We start from the raw sequence: 16,317 nt of genomic DNA on the forward strand, positions 1-16,317 counted from the left end.
ACTCCTGTCTCTTCTCTGCCATGTATATTCATCTGAATGGGAAATCTCTCTCCTGGGTATTTCCCCACCAAAACAACCCATGCCTGAAGCTGAATATGTTTCCCCTACACCTTGCCACCCAGCCTTAGCACACAGTAAGCAGCCCCAGCCTCATTTTTACATCTCCCTAGAACCCATTGTTAAAAATTTGTTTTCAAATATTACATATTCTCATATTTAAAGTGTCAGTCCTTAAAAGACCTTTGGAAAATACCAGTTTTTCTTCCTAAGTAGGCCTGCTTCTCAGAAACAACCACTGCCAAGTTTTTCTTAGCTATTTCTCCCATTATTTGCCTTCTTATTTATAAATGCTTATATATTGCAACTTCATCAATTAATTTTACATATTGTCTTGCCTTCCTAATATGAATTTCAATTCTCTCACCCCTAGTCTACCACATTAACAAAATAAAGGGTAAAAATTATGTGAGCATCTCAACAGATGCAGAATAAATATTTAACAGAATTAAACCACCTTATGAGATTTTTTTAAACTCTCAACAAACTAGAAATAGAAGAGAGCTTTCTCAAGCTGATAAAGGATATCTACCAAAAACCTGCAGCTATCATCCTACTTAATGGTGAAAAACTGAATACTTTTACCTAAGATCAGGTACAAGGCAAGGATTTCTGAACTCACTACTTGTATTCAGTATTGTTCTGAAGATCCTAACGAGTGCAATAGTCAGCAAAGCAGTAAATATTGGAAAGGAAAAAGTAACACTAGTCTCAGACAATATGATTGTCTATATAGAAAATCCCAAGGAATTTACCCCCCAAATACTATAATTAATAAGTGAATTTAGCCAAGTGGCAAGTGACAAGATCAATACACGTAAATCAAGTGTGTTTCTCTATACCAGCAAGAAGCGTAATTGAAAATGAAATTAAAATAACAGTACCATTTGTATTAGCATCAAAAAGCATGAAATACTTGGGAGTAAATTTAATGAAAGGCCTACAGACATTGCTCAGAGAAGTTAAAGAGACTCTAAATAAATGGAGAGATACAGTATGTCCATGGATTGTAATGATTGGAGACTTGATATTGTTAAAGTCTCCTTTGTCACCAGGTGGAGATTTATATTCAGTGAAATCCCAGTCAAAACCGCAGCAGGTTTTTTGTGAAAATTGGCACACTGATTCCAATATCGATATGGAAGTGCAGAGGACCTAGAATAGCCAAAAGAAAAAGAAAAAAATGGAGGATTTACATGATTATTTTAAGGTTTACTGTAAAGCTACAATAATGAAGACAATGGGGGGGGCTTCCCTGGTGGTGCAGTGGTTAAGAATCCACCTGCCAGTGCAGGGGACACGGGTTCAAGCCCTGAGCCAAGAAGATCCCACATGCTGCAGAGCAACTAAGCCTGTGCGCCACAACTACTGAGCCTACATTCTAGAGCCTGCAAGCCACAACTACTGAGCCATGCGCCACAACTACTGAAGCCCATGTGCCTAGAGCCCATGTTCCACAAGAGAAGCCACCGCAATGAGAAGCCCACGCACCACAACGAAAAGTAGCTGCTGCTCGCTGCAACTATAGAAAGCCCCTGCACAGCAACAAAGACCCAACACAGCCAAAAGTAAATAAATAATAAAAATAAATCTTAAAAAAAAGGCAGAATGGTATTGGTTTGTATAAAGACAAAAGAATAGAGAATCCAGAAATAAATCCATATATATGGTAATTTGCTTTTCAACAAAGGCTCCAACATAATTTAATGGGGACAGGATAGTCTTTTGAACAGGTGATGTTGGCTGATGTTCAAACTCAGCCTCATACCATACATAAAAATTAATTCAAAATAGATGATAGACCTAAACATAAAACTTGAGATCCCAAGAAAACTTTAAAAGAAAACATCTGTGGCCTTGAGATAGGCAGAGATTTTAAGATAGGATACAAATGTATTAACTATAGAAGAGAATTTGATTAATTGGATTAATAAAATTAGTAGAATTAAAACCAAAAGCTATGCTTAAGAAAATGGAAAGGGAAGCCACAGTCCAAGAGAGAATATCTACCTCTAAAATATGTAAACGAACTTTTAGAATTCAGTAGGCAAAGACAACCCAAAAGATTTGAATAGAAACTTCACAAAAAAAGATACATATGAATTGCTAATAAGCATATGAAAAATGCTCAATATCATTAGTCATCAGGGAAATGCAAATTAAACCCACAGTAGGATACCACTTCACACCTGCTAAAATGGCTAAAATTAAGGAAACTGACAAATATCCAAAAGGTTGTAGAGCCACTAGAGCTCTCAAGTGTTGCTGATGAGAGCATAAAATGGTAGAACCACTTTGGAAAACTATTTTACAGGTTTTTATGAAGTTAAACATACACTTCTTGTGACTCAGTAATTCCATTGTTAATTACCCAAAAGAAATGAACGCATATTCACAAAAAGACTTTTACTTGAAGGTTCATAGCACTTTTAATTCATAGTAGTCCAAACCAGAAACAACCCAGATGTCCATTAACTGAATAGATAAGACAAATTTGGGTTTACTTAATTATATAGTAGAATATCTACTAAACAGTATAAAGGTGTATACAACTGATGCGTGCAATAACATGGATGAATCTCAAAACCATTGTTTGAAGTGAGAGAAGCCAGACTAAAAAGTATACATTTTGTATGATCACATTCTTGTGAAGATGTAGAACTGGCAAACAATCTGGTGTGATAGGAATCAGATCAGTAGTTGTCAGATATTGCAGGGTAGGAGAATTTATTGGGAAAGGGCACAGGAATAGTTTTAGGGTGATGTAAATGTTCTTTCTTTTTTAGGGCATTGGTGCTTGTTAAATCTTGAAATACACAATATGAACATTTTTACTGTATGTAAATTATACATCAGTAAAGCCGATTTAAAATAGAAGTGAGGCTCTAAAGAGCTGAGAGGAAGCTCTCCGTTTTGGAGTAGCGTTTGTCAGTTAGTGGGCTTCACTATAAGGTGATCATGTGGTTAGGTGGGATTTCTAATCTCCAGAAGAGGATCTGTTAATCCATAGTGGGGGCTGGGAGTTGGAGGTAATAAGCCTGGTTTCTGACGTGGACTTGGGCAGGGAAAGGGGGCTGGTGGGCTTATTCAGAAAGTAGACTTCTACTCAACTTTAAGGTCTTTACCACCCTCTCTGTGCGTGATAGCCCTGGGGTTGGTGCTTTTCTGATTCAGTTTTTTTCACCAGCAAATAAGATTCCTGTCTTAGCAGGATGAAGGAGGGATGATTTTCTGAGTTTGTGGAGTAGGGTTGGGGAGAACTCTGACTCTTCCTTTGCAGACTTTCAGACAATCCCCGTGTTCAATCCTCTACTCTAGCCCATTTTCTGTGGTACTTGGTACCTCCTAACCTGGGCCTTTTGGGGGTTGGGCAGGGGGAATTGGTTTGTTTGCCATTAGTATTCCTTCCTCCTCTACTCTGCTAGGTCATTTACCATTCTGCTGCTATTTTTTATCTTCATATACAGTGATTTGGGATTACAGGTGTCTCTTAGGTTCTTTAAAGATGGAGTTTACTTTCCTATTTTTGTTCTTACTGTTTGGAGGAGACCTTAAAACTGTAAAATCCATACCATACATTTTCAACTTCAGCAATACCAAACTCCTGCTAATTCTCCAAACACGCAAGGTTTCTTCATATCTCTGTACCTTTGTAGAACTCCTTTCGCTTGTAAGATCCAGTTTAATCCCTTCTTCACCTGCTAAGGCTTTTATCTCTCAAAATCCAGTTCTCCCTCCTAACTTTTCTTGTCGGCTGCCTCTGTACCTTTATTTCACGAGAAATCCACTTCATCAGGAGGTTTGCTCTGGAGGAATACCAGGAGCCACTGGAAAGTACTTGTTAGAGTAATCATACACTGATTAAAGTGGAAGTGATAGGAAGTGTTGAATGAACTCTGAAGTTGTGTATGAACCACTTAAACAGAAATTGGGAAAACAGACTCTGGCCCATTGGAGGGATGAAAGAACCAGGGAAAATGAAAGGCTTGGGGGAGATGGGCAGGCAGTGTGCAGCAAGACCTGAGGAGGAATAAATGTAAACATTCAATGTATCAATTCTTAATTTCCCTTTATGCTTTCTACCCCTGATATAACATGTTTAGACTGATATTTCATCAAATTGAAGATTGTAAAGCACTTCTTATTTTCTGTGCCATTAGGAAAGAAAAAACTCAAACTAGACTTCCATTGACAGATATTTTTAATTATACATAACTCTTGTGCATACATAGTCTTTAAGAATTTTTTTTGAAATCTTAGTTGTCAAGGTTACCAGTGACCTTCACAATGGCAAATCCAGTAGGATATTTTTATTTTTCCCTGACCTCTCAGCAGCATCCAACACTAGCGACTCCATTTTGAAAGTTTCTCCTTCAACATCCTTGAAATTGCTTCTTAGGATCCCTCTAAGAATTCTGTTCTTCTCTTTAACCCAGAAATGTCAATGATCCTCAGCCCAGAGCCCTTCTCACTTTATGTACTCACCATGAGTGACCTCTCAGGGCTGCCTCTCCAACCCAGATCTTGCTGCTAACTCAGGTTTTTTTATGCACATTTCATCCAGTCATCACCACTTGAATGTTCCACAGGTACCTCTTCAAACAACACATTCAAAATAAAATTCCTCATCTCTTCTATGGCCACCTCCCATAAACAAAAACAAAAAGTCTGTGTTGGAAGTGACAACATTAGTCCCCCAATACCCAAGCCAGAAACCGAAGATTCCTCCCTCTTACTTGCTCCTCCTCCTTTTCTGTGAATTCTTTCTCACTACTGAGTCAGTGCCCCCCTCTCTGTTAACTACTGCCACCTACTTGGTTGAGGGTCTCACCACTTCTTGCACGGATTATTAGAGTAGCCTTCTAATTGATTTCCACGCCTCCACTCAGCTGCTAGAATGGTCTTTCTCAAACATAAATCTCATCATGTTACTCCCCAGCCTAAAAGTCTTTGCTTCTTTTCCCATAGTTTTCAGAATAAAGTTCAGACTGCTTAGCTTAGCACACGAGACAGTCTGTGTTCCAGTTCCTGCTGCTCTCTGGTTTCCCCCTCTTGCATGTCTGTACACTCCCCCCAGTGAAATCAGCTGGAACTATCATAGTTCTGAACTCACTGTGCCATGTTAGGCCCCTGAGCCTTCACATGTATGTTTCCGTCTGCCTAGAGTATGCTTCCTTTCCTTTTTGTCTAATGAGTTCTCATTCATCCCTCAAAACCAGGTACATACATCCCTTATTTGAGGAAGCCTTTCCTGACTCTTAGGTCTGATTTAGCTACTCTCTTTCAAAATGGACAAAGGGCATGAAGAAAGGCTTTGTGAATGAACAACACAAAATGTCTACCAGGTAAATAAAAACATGTTCAGACGCAGAGTAAAATGGTGCACTTCATTTTTCCATCCATTAAATTGGCAAAGATTTAAAGAGTGCTATCACTCAAGGAGCATGTGGGGAGATGGGCCCACTCCTACACTTATGTTGGAAGTATAAATTTGCCATTTTTCCAAAGGGCAGAAAATGGGTGTATGTATCTGTGTTTCTAAGAACCATTAAAAAGTGTCTGCATACACACACACCCCTTTTGACTCAGCATTCTACTCCTTGGAATTTATCCTAAGAAAATAACTTTTCTTTGTAAAACATATTTTCACAAGAAAATTTCAGGATGTTCATTCATAAAAGTATTAACAGTGGTTATTTCTGAATGGTGATATGAGTAAAATGTTTTTCTAACTTTTCTAATTTTCTAAGTTTTCTGAGAAGAACATGTGTTAACTGTGAGAGCAAAACAGGGGAAAACAGGAGCCCCACCCTAGTGTTCCTGATACCCTCTTGTGCTTGCCTCCCTCGTTGCCCTCATTAAACAGTGAGTGTGCTGAGAGCCATCACCATGAATCACTCACCATAATCCCACCAGCGCCTGGCTCAGAGTAGAAAATGCTGGATGCATTACTGTTATACCAGTAACAGCTAACAGTTATTGAGCATTTCCTGTGTCTTGAGCACTGTTCTAAGCATTTGACATCTTAGCCTAATCCTCATGAGATGGGTACTATTATTATCTCTGTTTTGCATGTGAAACAGGCTGACAAAAGTTAACCAACCTCTGTAAGGCTGCATAGCTGTAAGTGGCAGGGTTGGGATTCAAACCCATGCAGACTGGCTTTCACTGAGAGACACCAAATAGCATCGTGGTTCTGAGTTGGATTGTATCTCTGATTGAGAATAGTTGGATTAGATTCCATGTCTAGGATTCCAGCCAGACAACTGGGTATCAGTTGAATAGTGGTCTAAATAAAAAGGCAGAATTTGACACCCACAGATGTGAACCAAATACCAGGGAAGTAAACTTCATTTCTTTGCCCTTTAAAAAAAAAAAAAAACTCAGATCATTTTAGACTATAAACTTCTCATTGAAATTGGTGCCACCCCTTGGGATTTAGCTTTGTTATATGTTCCCTCTTACTGCTGTTCACGTCCCTTCAAAACTTAAACTCAAAGACCTAAATTTTTAATTAGTTCTTTAACTCTTCCTCCTACCACTTCTCTGTCTCAGTAAGATTACTTATAACAGGTTCATCAAATTTCATTTTTAAAACCTACCAATCTTCATTTTTGCCATATCTTCTCTTTTTCCTTCATATTTTCTTTTAAAGTCTCAAAATTTCTGGAAGTTGCATTCCTATTATCTGGAACTATACTGAATAATACAGTGGCCACTAGCTACATGTGGCTTTCTAAATTAAAATTAATCACAATTAATTAGAATAGGCAAAAGATTTAAACAGCACTGCTCCAGGGAGATACGGGGCTGGTCAGTAAGCACAGGAAAAGATGATTAGCATCATTCGCCATTACAGAGATGCAGCAGGTTAAAGGCCCAGTGAGATAACACTACCCGCTATTAGAATGGCTAGAATAGAAAATAATGACAGTCACAAATGTTGAAGAGGATGTGGAATCAACCATTGCATTACTGGTGGGAATGTAAAATGATATAGCCACTCTGGTAAATAGTTTGGCAGTTTCTTATAAAAATATACTTAACATTCAACCTAACCAGATTTGTAAGTAACCTGTGGTTACTTACCATAGAGAAATGAAAATCATGTTCACGCAAAAACCTGCACAGTAATATTCACAGCAGCTTTATTTGTAATAATCAGAACTGCAAACAACATAAATACTTGTGAATAGGTGAATGGGCAAACATGCTGTGGTATATCCATACAATAGACTCAGCAATCGAACTGTTGATACACGCAGTAAAGTGGATGACTCTCAAAATCATTGTATTCAGTGGGAGAATCTCAAAAGTTTCACACTGTATGATGCCACACATAAAACATTCTTGAAATGGCAAAATCGTAGTGATGGAGAACAGATTAGTGGCCTGTTGACTATATGATTACAAAAGGGTAGTATGAGGGGTTTTGAGGGGCTGTGGGGTAGTTCTGTATCCTGATTGTATTGGTACTTACTATAAAAGGAAGGGAGGAAGGAAAGAAAAGGAAGGAGTGATTCATGTAAAACAGGTGAAATCCAAATAAGGTCTCTTAATAGTCAGTTTCCTGGTTTTGATCATTGTGCTGTGATGATATAGGGTGTTACCATTAGAGAAAACTAGGGGAAGGGCACACAGGAACTCTCTATATTATTTTTGTAACTTCTATGTGAGTCTAAAATAATTTCAAAATTAAAAAAATTTAATTAAATAAAATTAAAATTAAGTGCTTCAGTTACACTATCCACGTTTAAAGTGCTCAACGGCCCCACGTGGCTAATGGCAGCCATATCATGGCAGACATGAAATGTTTCCATCAGCGCATAAAGTTTTATTAGACAGCACTCGTCTAAAAGCATACATCTGAAATAAATTTTAAAAAAATAAAAAAAATTAAAAAATAAAAATAAATAAAAAATAATAAAAGCATACATCTGACTCTGGCCAGTGTTCTCTCCTCCTTGACTATTTCAGATTCTAATATTACATAAATACTTTCTTGTATTTCCTGTCATGTTACCTTATCAACTGGTTGTTTTGCTTATTTTCAAACCTAGAAAAATACTTCTCTTTAGTTTCTCAAATTTCAGAGAAATTATATAGACATGTCAATTTAGGAATTTATCTGATGTGTTTTAATAGGTATCTGGATATTTAAATTTTCTAACAGTTCTGTATTTTGCTTCTGGACCAGTTTTATCACCTGTATTAAGATATTGTCCTGGGACTTCCCTGACAGACTCCATAATTCCACTACAGGGAGCACAGATTCAGTCCCTGGTCAGGGAACTAAGATCCTGTATGCCCCCAGGCACAGTGAAGAAAAAAAAAAAAAAGATACAGCCCTAATAGCTCTCATACAGTTATCCTAATATACTTTCTTGACAGTATCCTTTGTATTTCCCTTATCTCTTTTTTTTTTAATAAATTTATTTATTTATTGGCTGCATTGGGTCTTAATTGCTGCACACGGGCTTTTTCTGGCTGCAGCGAGTGGGAGCTATTCTTCATTATGGTGTTCAGGCTCCTTATTGTGGTAGCTTCTCTTGTTGCGGAGCATGGGCTCTAGGCGCATGGCTTCAGTAGTTGTGGCTCACAGGCTCTAGAGCACAAGCTCAATAGTTGTGGCACATGGGCTTAGTTGCTCTGTGGCACTTGGGATCTTCCTGGACCAGGGCTCGAACCCATGTCCCCTGCATTGGCAGGTGGATTCTTAACCACTGCGCCACCCAGGAAGTCCTTTCCCTTCTCTTTTATCCTTACCCAAAAGCTCTTTCAAAATCTTGGCTTTATGAAAAGATGCATAGTTTTTCGTGTTTGGTGCTCTTTCTTCCCTGTCTTCTGGGTGTACATCTTTTAAAAGGTAATTCCTTCCATTGCCATGTTCTAGTCTTTTGTCCCATAACACTTATTCCTCTTTGGCACCTTTGTATTTTCACTTAAAAATTACTGGGTACTCCCTTTACTATGGAACTTCATCATACTTGAGCTTCAACCACGCTGCATGATATTTAGTTTTATAGTTTTATAGGAGCCACCATCTGGGGTTCGAAGGCAAGAAAGTAGAGGATGAAACAACAGCTCAAGATCCATTCACATAGCAACAAAGTTGAGACACTGAAGGAAAAAAAGAATGGGGGTGACCCATGTGAAGAAAACAAAGAAAGAAAGAAGGAAGGAAAGAAAGAAAGAGAGGGAGGGATATTGCAATTAACATTTATACATTTGTGGAAGGAAAATCTGAATATTATAATGATGTCAGTGTTCCTTCAAAATAACTAATAAGTTTATTGCAATTATAGTCAAATTCCTATAGGATTTTTCTTAAAACTTGACAATACAGAAATTCATCTAGAAGACCATCGAAGAATATTTGGAGCATAAAAAAGAATCATAATTAGAAATATGAGGAAAAAAAGCCAGGTAGTAAAACTTACGACAACAGTAATTATGATAATGTAGGATTGGCATAAACACGGAGTAATAATCATCGAATCTGAAGAGCCAGGAAATGTATACCCTAAACACTATAAGAATTCAACAAAAGAAAGAGTTCTTCATGAATTAATTGTATTAATTGTATCTGATTTCACTGTCTCTAACATATAAGTAAGCAAAGGATATGAGGAGAAAATTTACCACAGAAGAAATATAACAAATAAGCAAAATAAACAGAATTTTCTAGGATTGAAGAAATAAAAATGAAAACAATGAAGTTCTGTTTCTCATTATTAAATGAGTAAAGGTTTTTATTGTTAAAATGCCAGTACAATTGACGGAGCAGTTAAACTGATGCTCTCCTTCTCTGCTGTCATCACCTCCTTCCTATCGTTGCCTTACTGCACCTTTCTTGAGCAGTAGTATTGCACATTCTGTCATTTAGCAAATCATATTGGCTCTACCTTTGAAAAATATACAGCGCTTAAATGTCTCCGCTGTTCCTCTCCTGGTTCAAGCCCCCCAGCCTTCTTGTCTGATTTATTGCTATTTAGCCCCTAACTTGTTTCCTTGCTTCTTATCTTGCTGCTCTACAATATCCTCTGAACACAGAAGCCAAAATTACCAATTTAAAATGTAAGTCTGAATAAAAAAGAAAAAAAACAAAAAATAAAAGGTGCTTTATTTTAAAAAAATAAAATGTAAGTCTAATCCTGTCATTCCTCTGCTCAGTAGATATCAGTTGCTTCCCAGCTCACTCAGAGTAAAGCCAAATTCATCATAATAGTCTACAGACCTTGCATGATGTACACTCCCACCTTTCCTTTCTGACCTCTTCTCCCACACTGCCCCACCTTGCTTTCTCTACTGTGGTCACTTTAGCCTGCTTGTCATTCTTGTAGTAAGTCTAGTATGCTCGCACCTCAGAGCCTTTTTACTTGTGGTTATTCTGCCCGAGATGATTTAGCCCAAAATACCTCCTCAGTCTGCTCCCTCACTTCTTTCAGATTTCTGTTCAGATGTCATTGAGGTCTTCCGACTGCCCTTTGTAACACAGCTCCCTCTCATCCTTTCTAAACCCTTGCTCCACTTCATTTTTTTCTATTGCACATATCACCATCTAAGTTATATGTTTACTTGTGTGTTGTTTTTCCAACTAGATTGTCAGTTCAGCAAGGACAGGAACTTTATTCACTGCTGTATCTCTAGCACTTAGCAAGTGCCTAGCACATAGTAGGCACTCAGTATTTATTGATTAAGTAGGAACATTGATTGGACCTTTTTGTTTTGTTTTAATTTTTTTGTACTTTTATTATTTTAATTAATTTTTATTGGCGTATAATTGATTTACAGTGTTGTGCTGTGTAGCAAAGTGAGTCAGTTATATGTATTTTATAGTAGTTTGTGTCCCTCCATCTGGCAGATATAACAATTAGAAACATATACATATCTAACAACAGAGTATCAAAATACAGAAAGCAAAACTAATGAATTAAGGGAGAAATAGAAACCTCAACAATAATACTTGGAGAATTTCAATAATAAATAGAATTACTAGGCAGAAGTTGATTGAACCTTTTTGGACAGCAACTTACAGCATGGTTTAAAAGCCTTTTTATTTTTTTTAAAGTAAGAGAATGATTAAATTCTATCCATTGATGACGAGAGAGAGATCTGCATGTGGCAGGGTCTGAGAGGATGAGATCAACAGCAGTAATAAAGGTTGTTTTTCTCCCTCAGAGACTAAGAAGAGAGATGATGGTAAGGGAATAATTTCCAAGTGTAGAGGAAGTTGTAAAATCAAGAACAAGCACTATGTGTTGGCCATCTTTAAGAAAACTAGGTTGATGGAAGCAAAATGTTGATGCAGGGCGGTCACAGAAAATAAGGTTATAGGTGGATGGGAATAGATGTTGAAAGTCTTGAAAATGAGTCAGAGGAGCTAGGCCTGCCATGATGCATGATAGAGATCAGGAGTGTGAATTCTTGAACTGTGAGAGGTGAGAGAGCTCTCTAAATCCAAGGTAGTTAGTGTCATATAAGGTAGCAAGGAGGATGGGATAAGAAATACCAACTGAGAGGCAATTGTGACAACGCAGAGTCGAGGTAATACTACTCTAGGTAGTAAGGAGTGTAGGGTGTAAAGAAGCAAAGGCATGAATCAAACATAAGCCATCAGTGATGTGGCAAAGAACAAGGTGATTAACTGCATATGGGATGCAAAGGAAGAGGAAATAAAAGGTTCTCTAGGTATTAAGAGATCATATTCCCTTTTAATTATTTTCTTTTTTCATTATAGGTTTTCCTGTCGTTCACAGAGAAATGGATCATTTAAGCCTTTGGAGGACTCAGTTATCACAATACTTCTATGCTACCAACTGAGATTCATGACAGTAAATTTATGACCGTAAATGTCTACATCATAGAACTGCTGAAGAACTAAAAGAGAATATTCTTTATTCTTCTTTAAAGTTATTCCTAAAAATAACCCTATAATATCATGATATTGCTAAATCAAACTAGAAAGCACAATTATTAAATTATTAGGCTTGCTAAACAAGCACGCATGTGCAACAGCTACTGTATCCTGACAGTTACCAAACCTCAAATTTTGATGATTTGCCTTTGTGGGAAAAGTCATTATATTTGCAAGAAACCACTGAACATTGTCATCAAATATATTTTTAGCTGAGTGTCATTTAGGAGAATTTACTTGAAACAAGTTCTAGAAAATTCCACATCCCACCACTAAGTGGATTTGATATTATGGCAGCAACTTACAGACTTGTGGTTAGTACTGTGAACCACTACAGCAGTGTGGTGATAGACCGGCGTTTTGAGCAAGCTATACATTATTGCACTGGAACCTGCCACACCTTCACACATGGAGTTAACTGCATTGTGGTACATCATAGTGTTTGTGCAGACCTCTTGCACATCCCTATGCCTCAGTTCAAAGATGCAGATCTGGACTCTTTGTTTCTACCCCATGGAAATGGGTTTCCCTCAGCTGAAGGTGACTATCCCCATCAGGCCCTCACAGGCATACCCAGGGTCAGGAAAGGATCTACATTTCAGAACACCTGTAACTTAAAGGACATTGCAGGAGAAGCAATCAGTTTTGCCAGTGGGAAAATAAAAGAATTTTCTCTTGAAAAACTCAGAAACTCTAACCATGCAGCTTACAAAAAGGGAAGGAAAGTTAAGTCTGACTCATTTAACAGGAGGTCAGTTGATTTCGACTTGCTCTGTGGCCATTATAATCATGATGGGAACTCCCCATCTTTCAGTTTACTCCGGAGTTCCTCAGTTGAGGAAAAATCTTTATCCCATAGAAACTCACTCGATGCAAACCTGACTTCAATGCTTCTTCACAACTTCTCTGAAGAAGACCTGGTTACTCAAATTTTGGAAAAACATAAAATAGATAATTTTTCTTCTGGAACAGACATAAAGATGTGCTTAGACATCTTGCTAAAATGCTCTGAGGATTTGAAAAAATGCACAGACATCATAAAACAATGTATAAAGAAAAAGTCAGGGAGCAGCATCAATGAAGGAAATGGTAATGATGCCATTTCTAGCTCTGAAACTGTCTATATGAATGTAATGACCAGGTTAGCATCCTACCTGAAAAAGCTACCATTTGAATTCATGCAGTCTGGGAATAATGAGGCTATAGATTTAACAGAACTGGTCAGTAATCTGCCTAGTTTACAACTGACTCCCTTCTCCCCAGTATTTGGCACTGAGCAGCCCCCTAAATATGAAGATGTTGTCCAGCTCTCAGCCCCTGACTCTGGACAGTTTCAAACTATAGAATTGCAAGATGACAAGCACAGTTCTAGGAAAACAGACACTGTAAAATCCATTCCAAACAACTCTACAGATTCCTTATATAATCTAGAGATAAGTGATCCCAGAACTCTAAAAGATGTCCAGCTTCAATCACAGTCATTAACCATGAACCCTTTAGAAAATGTTTCTTCTAGTGATCTAATGGAAACCCTTTATATTGAAGAAGAGTCAGATGGAAAGAAAGCATTAGATAAAGGACAGAGGACAGAAAATGGACCCAGTCAGGAGTCATTAAAGGTAAATGAAGTTAGAGCAGAATTATCAGACTGTGGTACTCATCTTAAAAAGTGTCCAGCCTCAATGCAAAATGAAATTGGTAAGATATTTGAGAAACCAGTTGTTAATTTACCTAAGGAAGATCTTAAATCAAAAATTCCTAAAGTTGAAGAGGGAAACCACAGAGATTTTATGAATCCTAACAGTCAGGAAGAGATAGATAAATTGTTAATGGATTTGGAATCTTTCTCACAGAAAATGGAGACCTCTCTAAGAGAGCCACTTGCTAAAGGTAAAAGCTCTGACTCTCTAAATAGTCATAGTCAGCTGACTGGTCAGCTCCCTGTAGATCTTGAGCCTAAATCTAAAGTCTCTTCACCCACGGAAAAAGTCTCACCTTCCTGTCTAACAAGGATTATTGAAACCAACGGACACAAAATAGAGGAAGAAGATCGAGCCCTCTTACTGCGAATTCTAGAAAGCATTGAAGACTTTGCTCAAGAACTGGTTGAATGCAAATCAGGCAGAGGGAGCCTATCACAAGAAAAAGAGATGATGCAAATTCTACAAGAAACCTTGACAACTTCCTCCCAGGCCAGTTTATCAGTGTGTAGGAGTCCTGTTGGTGATAAAGCCAAAGACACTACCTCAGTGGTTTTGATTCAGCAGACCCCAGAGGTGATCAAGGTAAGACCCAACAATCTTCAGTCCTGAGAAGTCTCCAAAGAAATGTTCTAATGTTTGCAAAATTTATGAACAAAAACTTTTTTTATTAGTCATTTTATGTTCTACTAAAGCTCCTGCCCAACACTAGGCATGGTCTCACTAAGTTCAGTGGAAAAAGCTAAAAAGCAGAGTCTTTATAGAGTCAAGCAGACTGGTTTCAATTACCTTCCCCACCCTCTATCTTCTTCCTAGCTCTGTGACCAAAGGAAAGTTACTTAGCCTTAATATCCTCATCTAGATAATGGAAATAATAACGATCAAGATAACTTACGTGAAGCACAAGCAAGGTGCCTTGCACAAAATGGCATTTAATATTAGTTCTCACCCTCCTCCGTCAACCAGTGGGCCACTCATTACTGCATGCCTGTGTAGAGTGCAAGCCTCTGTAGAACTTAAATCCAGTTGGGGAAACAAAACTAACATACCAGAAACAGTACATGAACATGTAGGCACATCTCTGAAAGTTAGTGCAGTAGGTCTTCAGAGAAGGTAAAGACTAGAGTATATGACATTTCCTTCATCATGGAAGTGAGAGTAAATATCAATCTAGAGTCATAGGGTAGAAGTATTTTCAAAAGGCTTTGAATCTACCCTGCTACTGATAGCATTGCTTTTGAATAATCCAAGAAAGGGAGTTATCTGCCCATTTGTAGGGGTGTATGTGTGTGTCTTAGCACAACAGGATTGTTTTGTTCATTTTACATGTTCATTACATGTAAGAAGCTCTGCTGCACCTCACTCAGGGACCCAGGCTGATGGCTTATGGGTTCACTGAGGAAGGTGAAGAAATGATGGAGCTTTTAACTGCCTTGTCCCACACATGGCACACTTCCGGTCTGCTCACAGCCCAGTGACTCCAACCTGAAGTCTAAGAATCATAGAGGAGCACATAGAATATTTGGTGAGCACTGTCTCTACCATATGAATATACCATACATGTCAACGTGTATGAATTCAGACATGAAGCCAAATCAACAAAGCAAGTTGTAAAATAAAGATATGAATTACTTATGAATTAGAGATAATTACATTTGTATAAAAAGTATGAATAAATACATGGATACATCAAGTACAATATTCAGAACAATAATTAATCCCTGGAGGAAGGAAGAGAGATGGAACTGAGGAAGGATGCACGGGGCTTCAGTAGTATTAGTAATGTTCTATTTCATAATCTGGTGGTGGGTCATAAGTATTTTGTCATTTTATGCCATTATGTATGTCTTTAATATAATAAATTAAAAAAACAAATGGATATTAGAGATGGCATAAATATGGCCACGTTAAAAACAAGTTACTATTTTAGCATTAATATTTTCATTGGAACAGGAAAAAATGCATACTGTGATCAGATGAATAATTTTTACCTCGTATTTGTTTTGTGGCTGTTGTTCTCCTGTGCACATTTTTAGTTACAAGTGACTCTAAAGTTTAAAATAATAACATACTTAAGATTATTAACTAATTTAGGTCTAAAGATCCTCAATTGTGCACTGAGCATTTCTGTGAAATCTCTGTGTGAGTCTCCTCATTCATTGATTCAGGGATGGTAATATCTTTAGTTAACGTGGGTCAGTGCTGGGGAGAGAAACTATGGAAATTAGTTTTAAAAATAAGAAAAAATCCTTTCACGTACACAGGTAATACTGATGTGCTTAATATTTTATAAAGAAAAGGAAATGCCTATATAGCAACCTCAAAATGGTAATAACAGAAGATCTAACAGTTCTTGTTATCTGAAGCATGCTAAGATATTTAAATGTATTATCTAATTGTTTTCCCCATTAAAAAAAAGTCTGCCTTCTCTGATGACATATTCCAATGTCTCACAACCACTACAGCCAGAAACTCTTACTGTAATACAGTGTTTTGAATTTCATTTAACCCTCGTTTGCTCCATTATCATCTGTGAAACAAAGGAGACAAAATTCTTCTAAAAGAGGTGGGCTGTAGAAAGCAGAAAATGTGAACCTGAAACCAAGAATAGGTCCTGTGCAGCACCTCTCCTGTGTCCCTGGC

General features: G+C 37.6%; 1 protein-coding gene across 4 annotated transcripts in view; it reads left to right on the top strand.

Annotated features, from left to right (window-relative positions):
• Positions 1–16,317, top strand: part of PPP2R3A (protein phosphatase 2 regulatory subunit B''alpha) — a 183,615-nt gene that overhangs the window by 47,712 nt on the left and 119,586 nt on the right. For all 4 annotated transcript variants that reach the window (XM_057738035.1, XM_057738039.1, XM_057738036.1 and 1 more), the window contains one exon: positions 11,798–14,259. In XM_057738035.1, coding sequence (XP_057594018.1) covers positions 12,265–14,259 — 1,995 coding nt within the window. In that variant the 5' untranslated portion in view covers positions 11,798–12,264. The remainder of the gene's footprint in view (positions 1–11,797; positions 14,260–16,317) is intronic.

The sequence above is a fragment of the Hippopotamus amphibius genome, chromosome 6 (assembly GCF_030028045.1).
Source record: "Hippopotamus amphibius kiboko isolate mHipAmp2 chromosome 6, mHipAmp2.hap2, whole genome shotgun sequence".
NCBI classification, from domain to species: Eukaryota; Metazoa; Chordata; class Mammalia; order Artiodactyla; family Hippopotamidae; genus Hippopotamus; species Hippopotamus amphibius.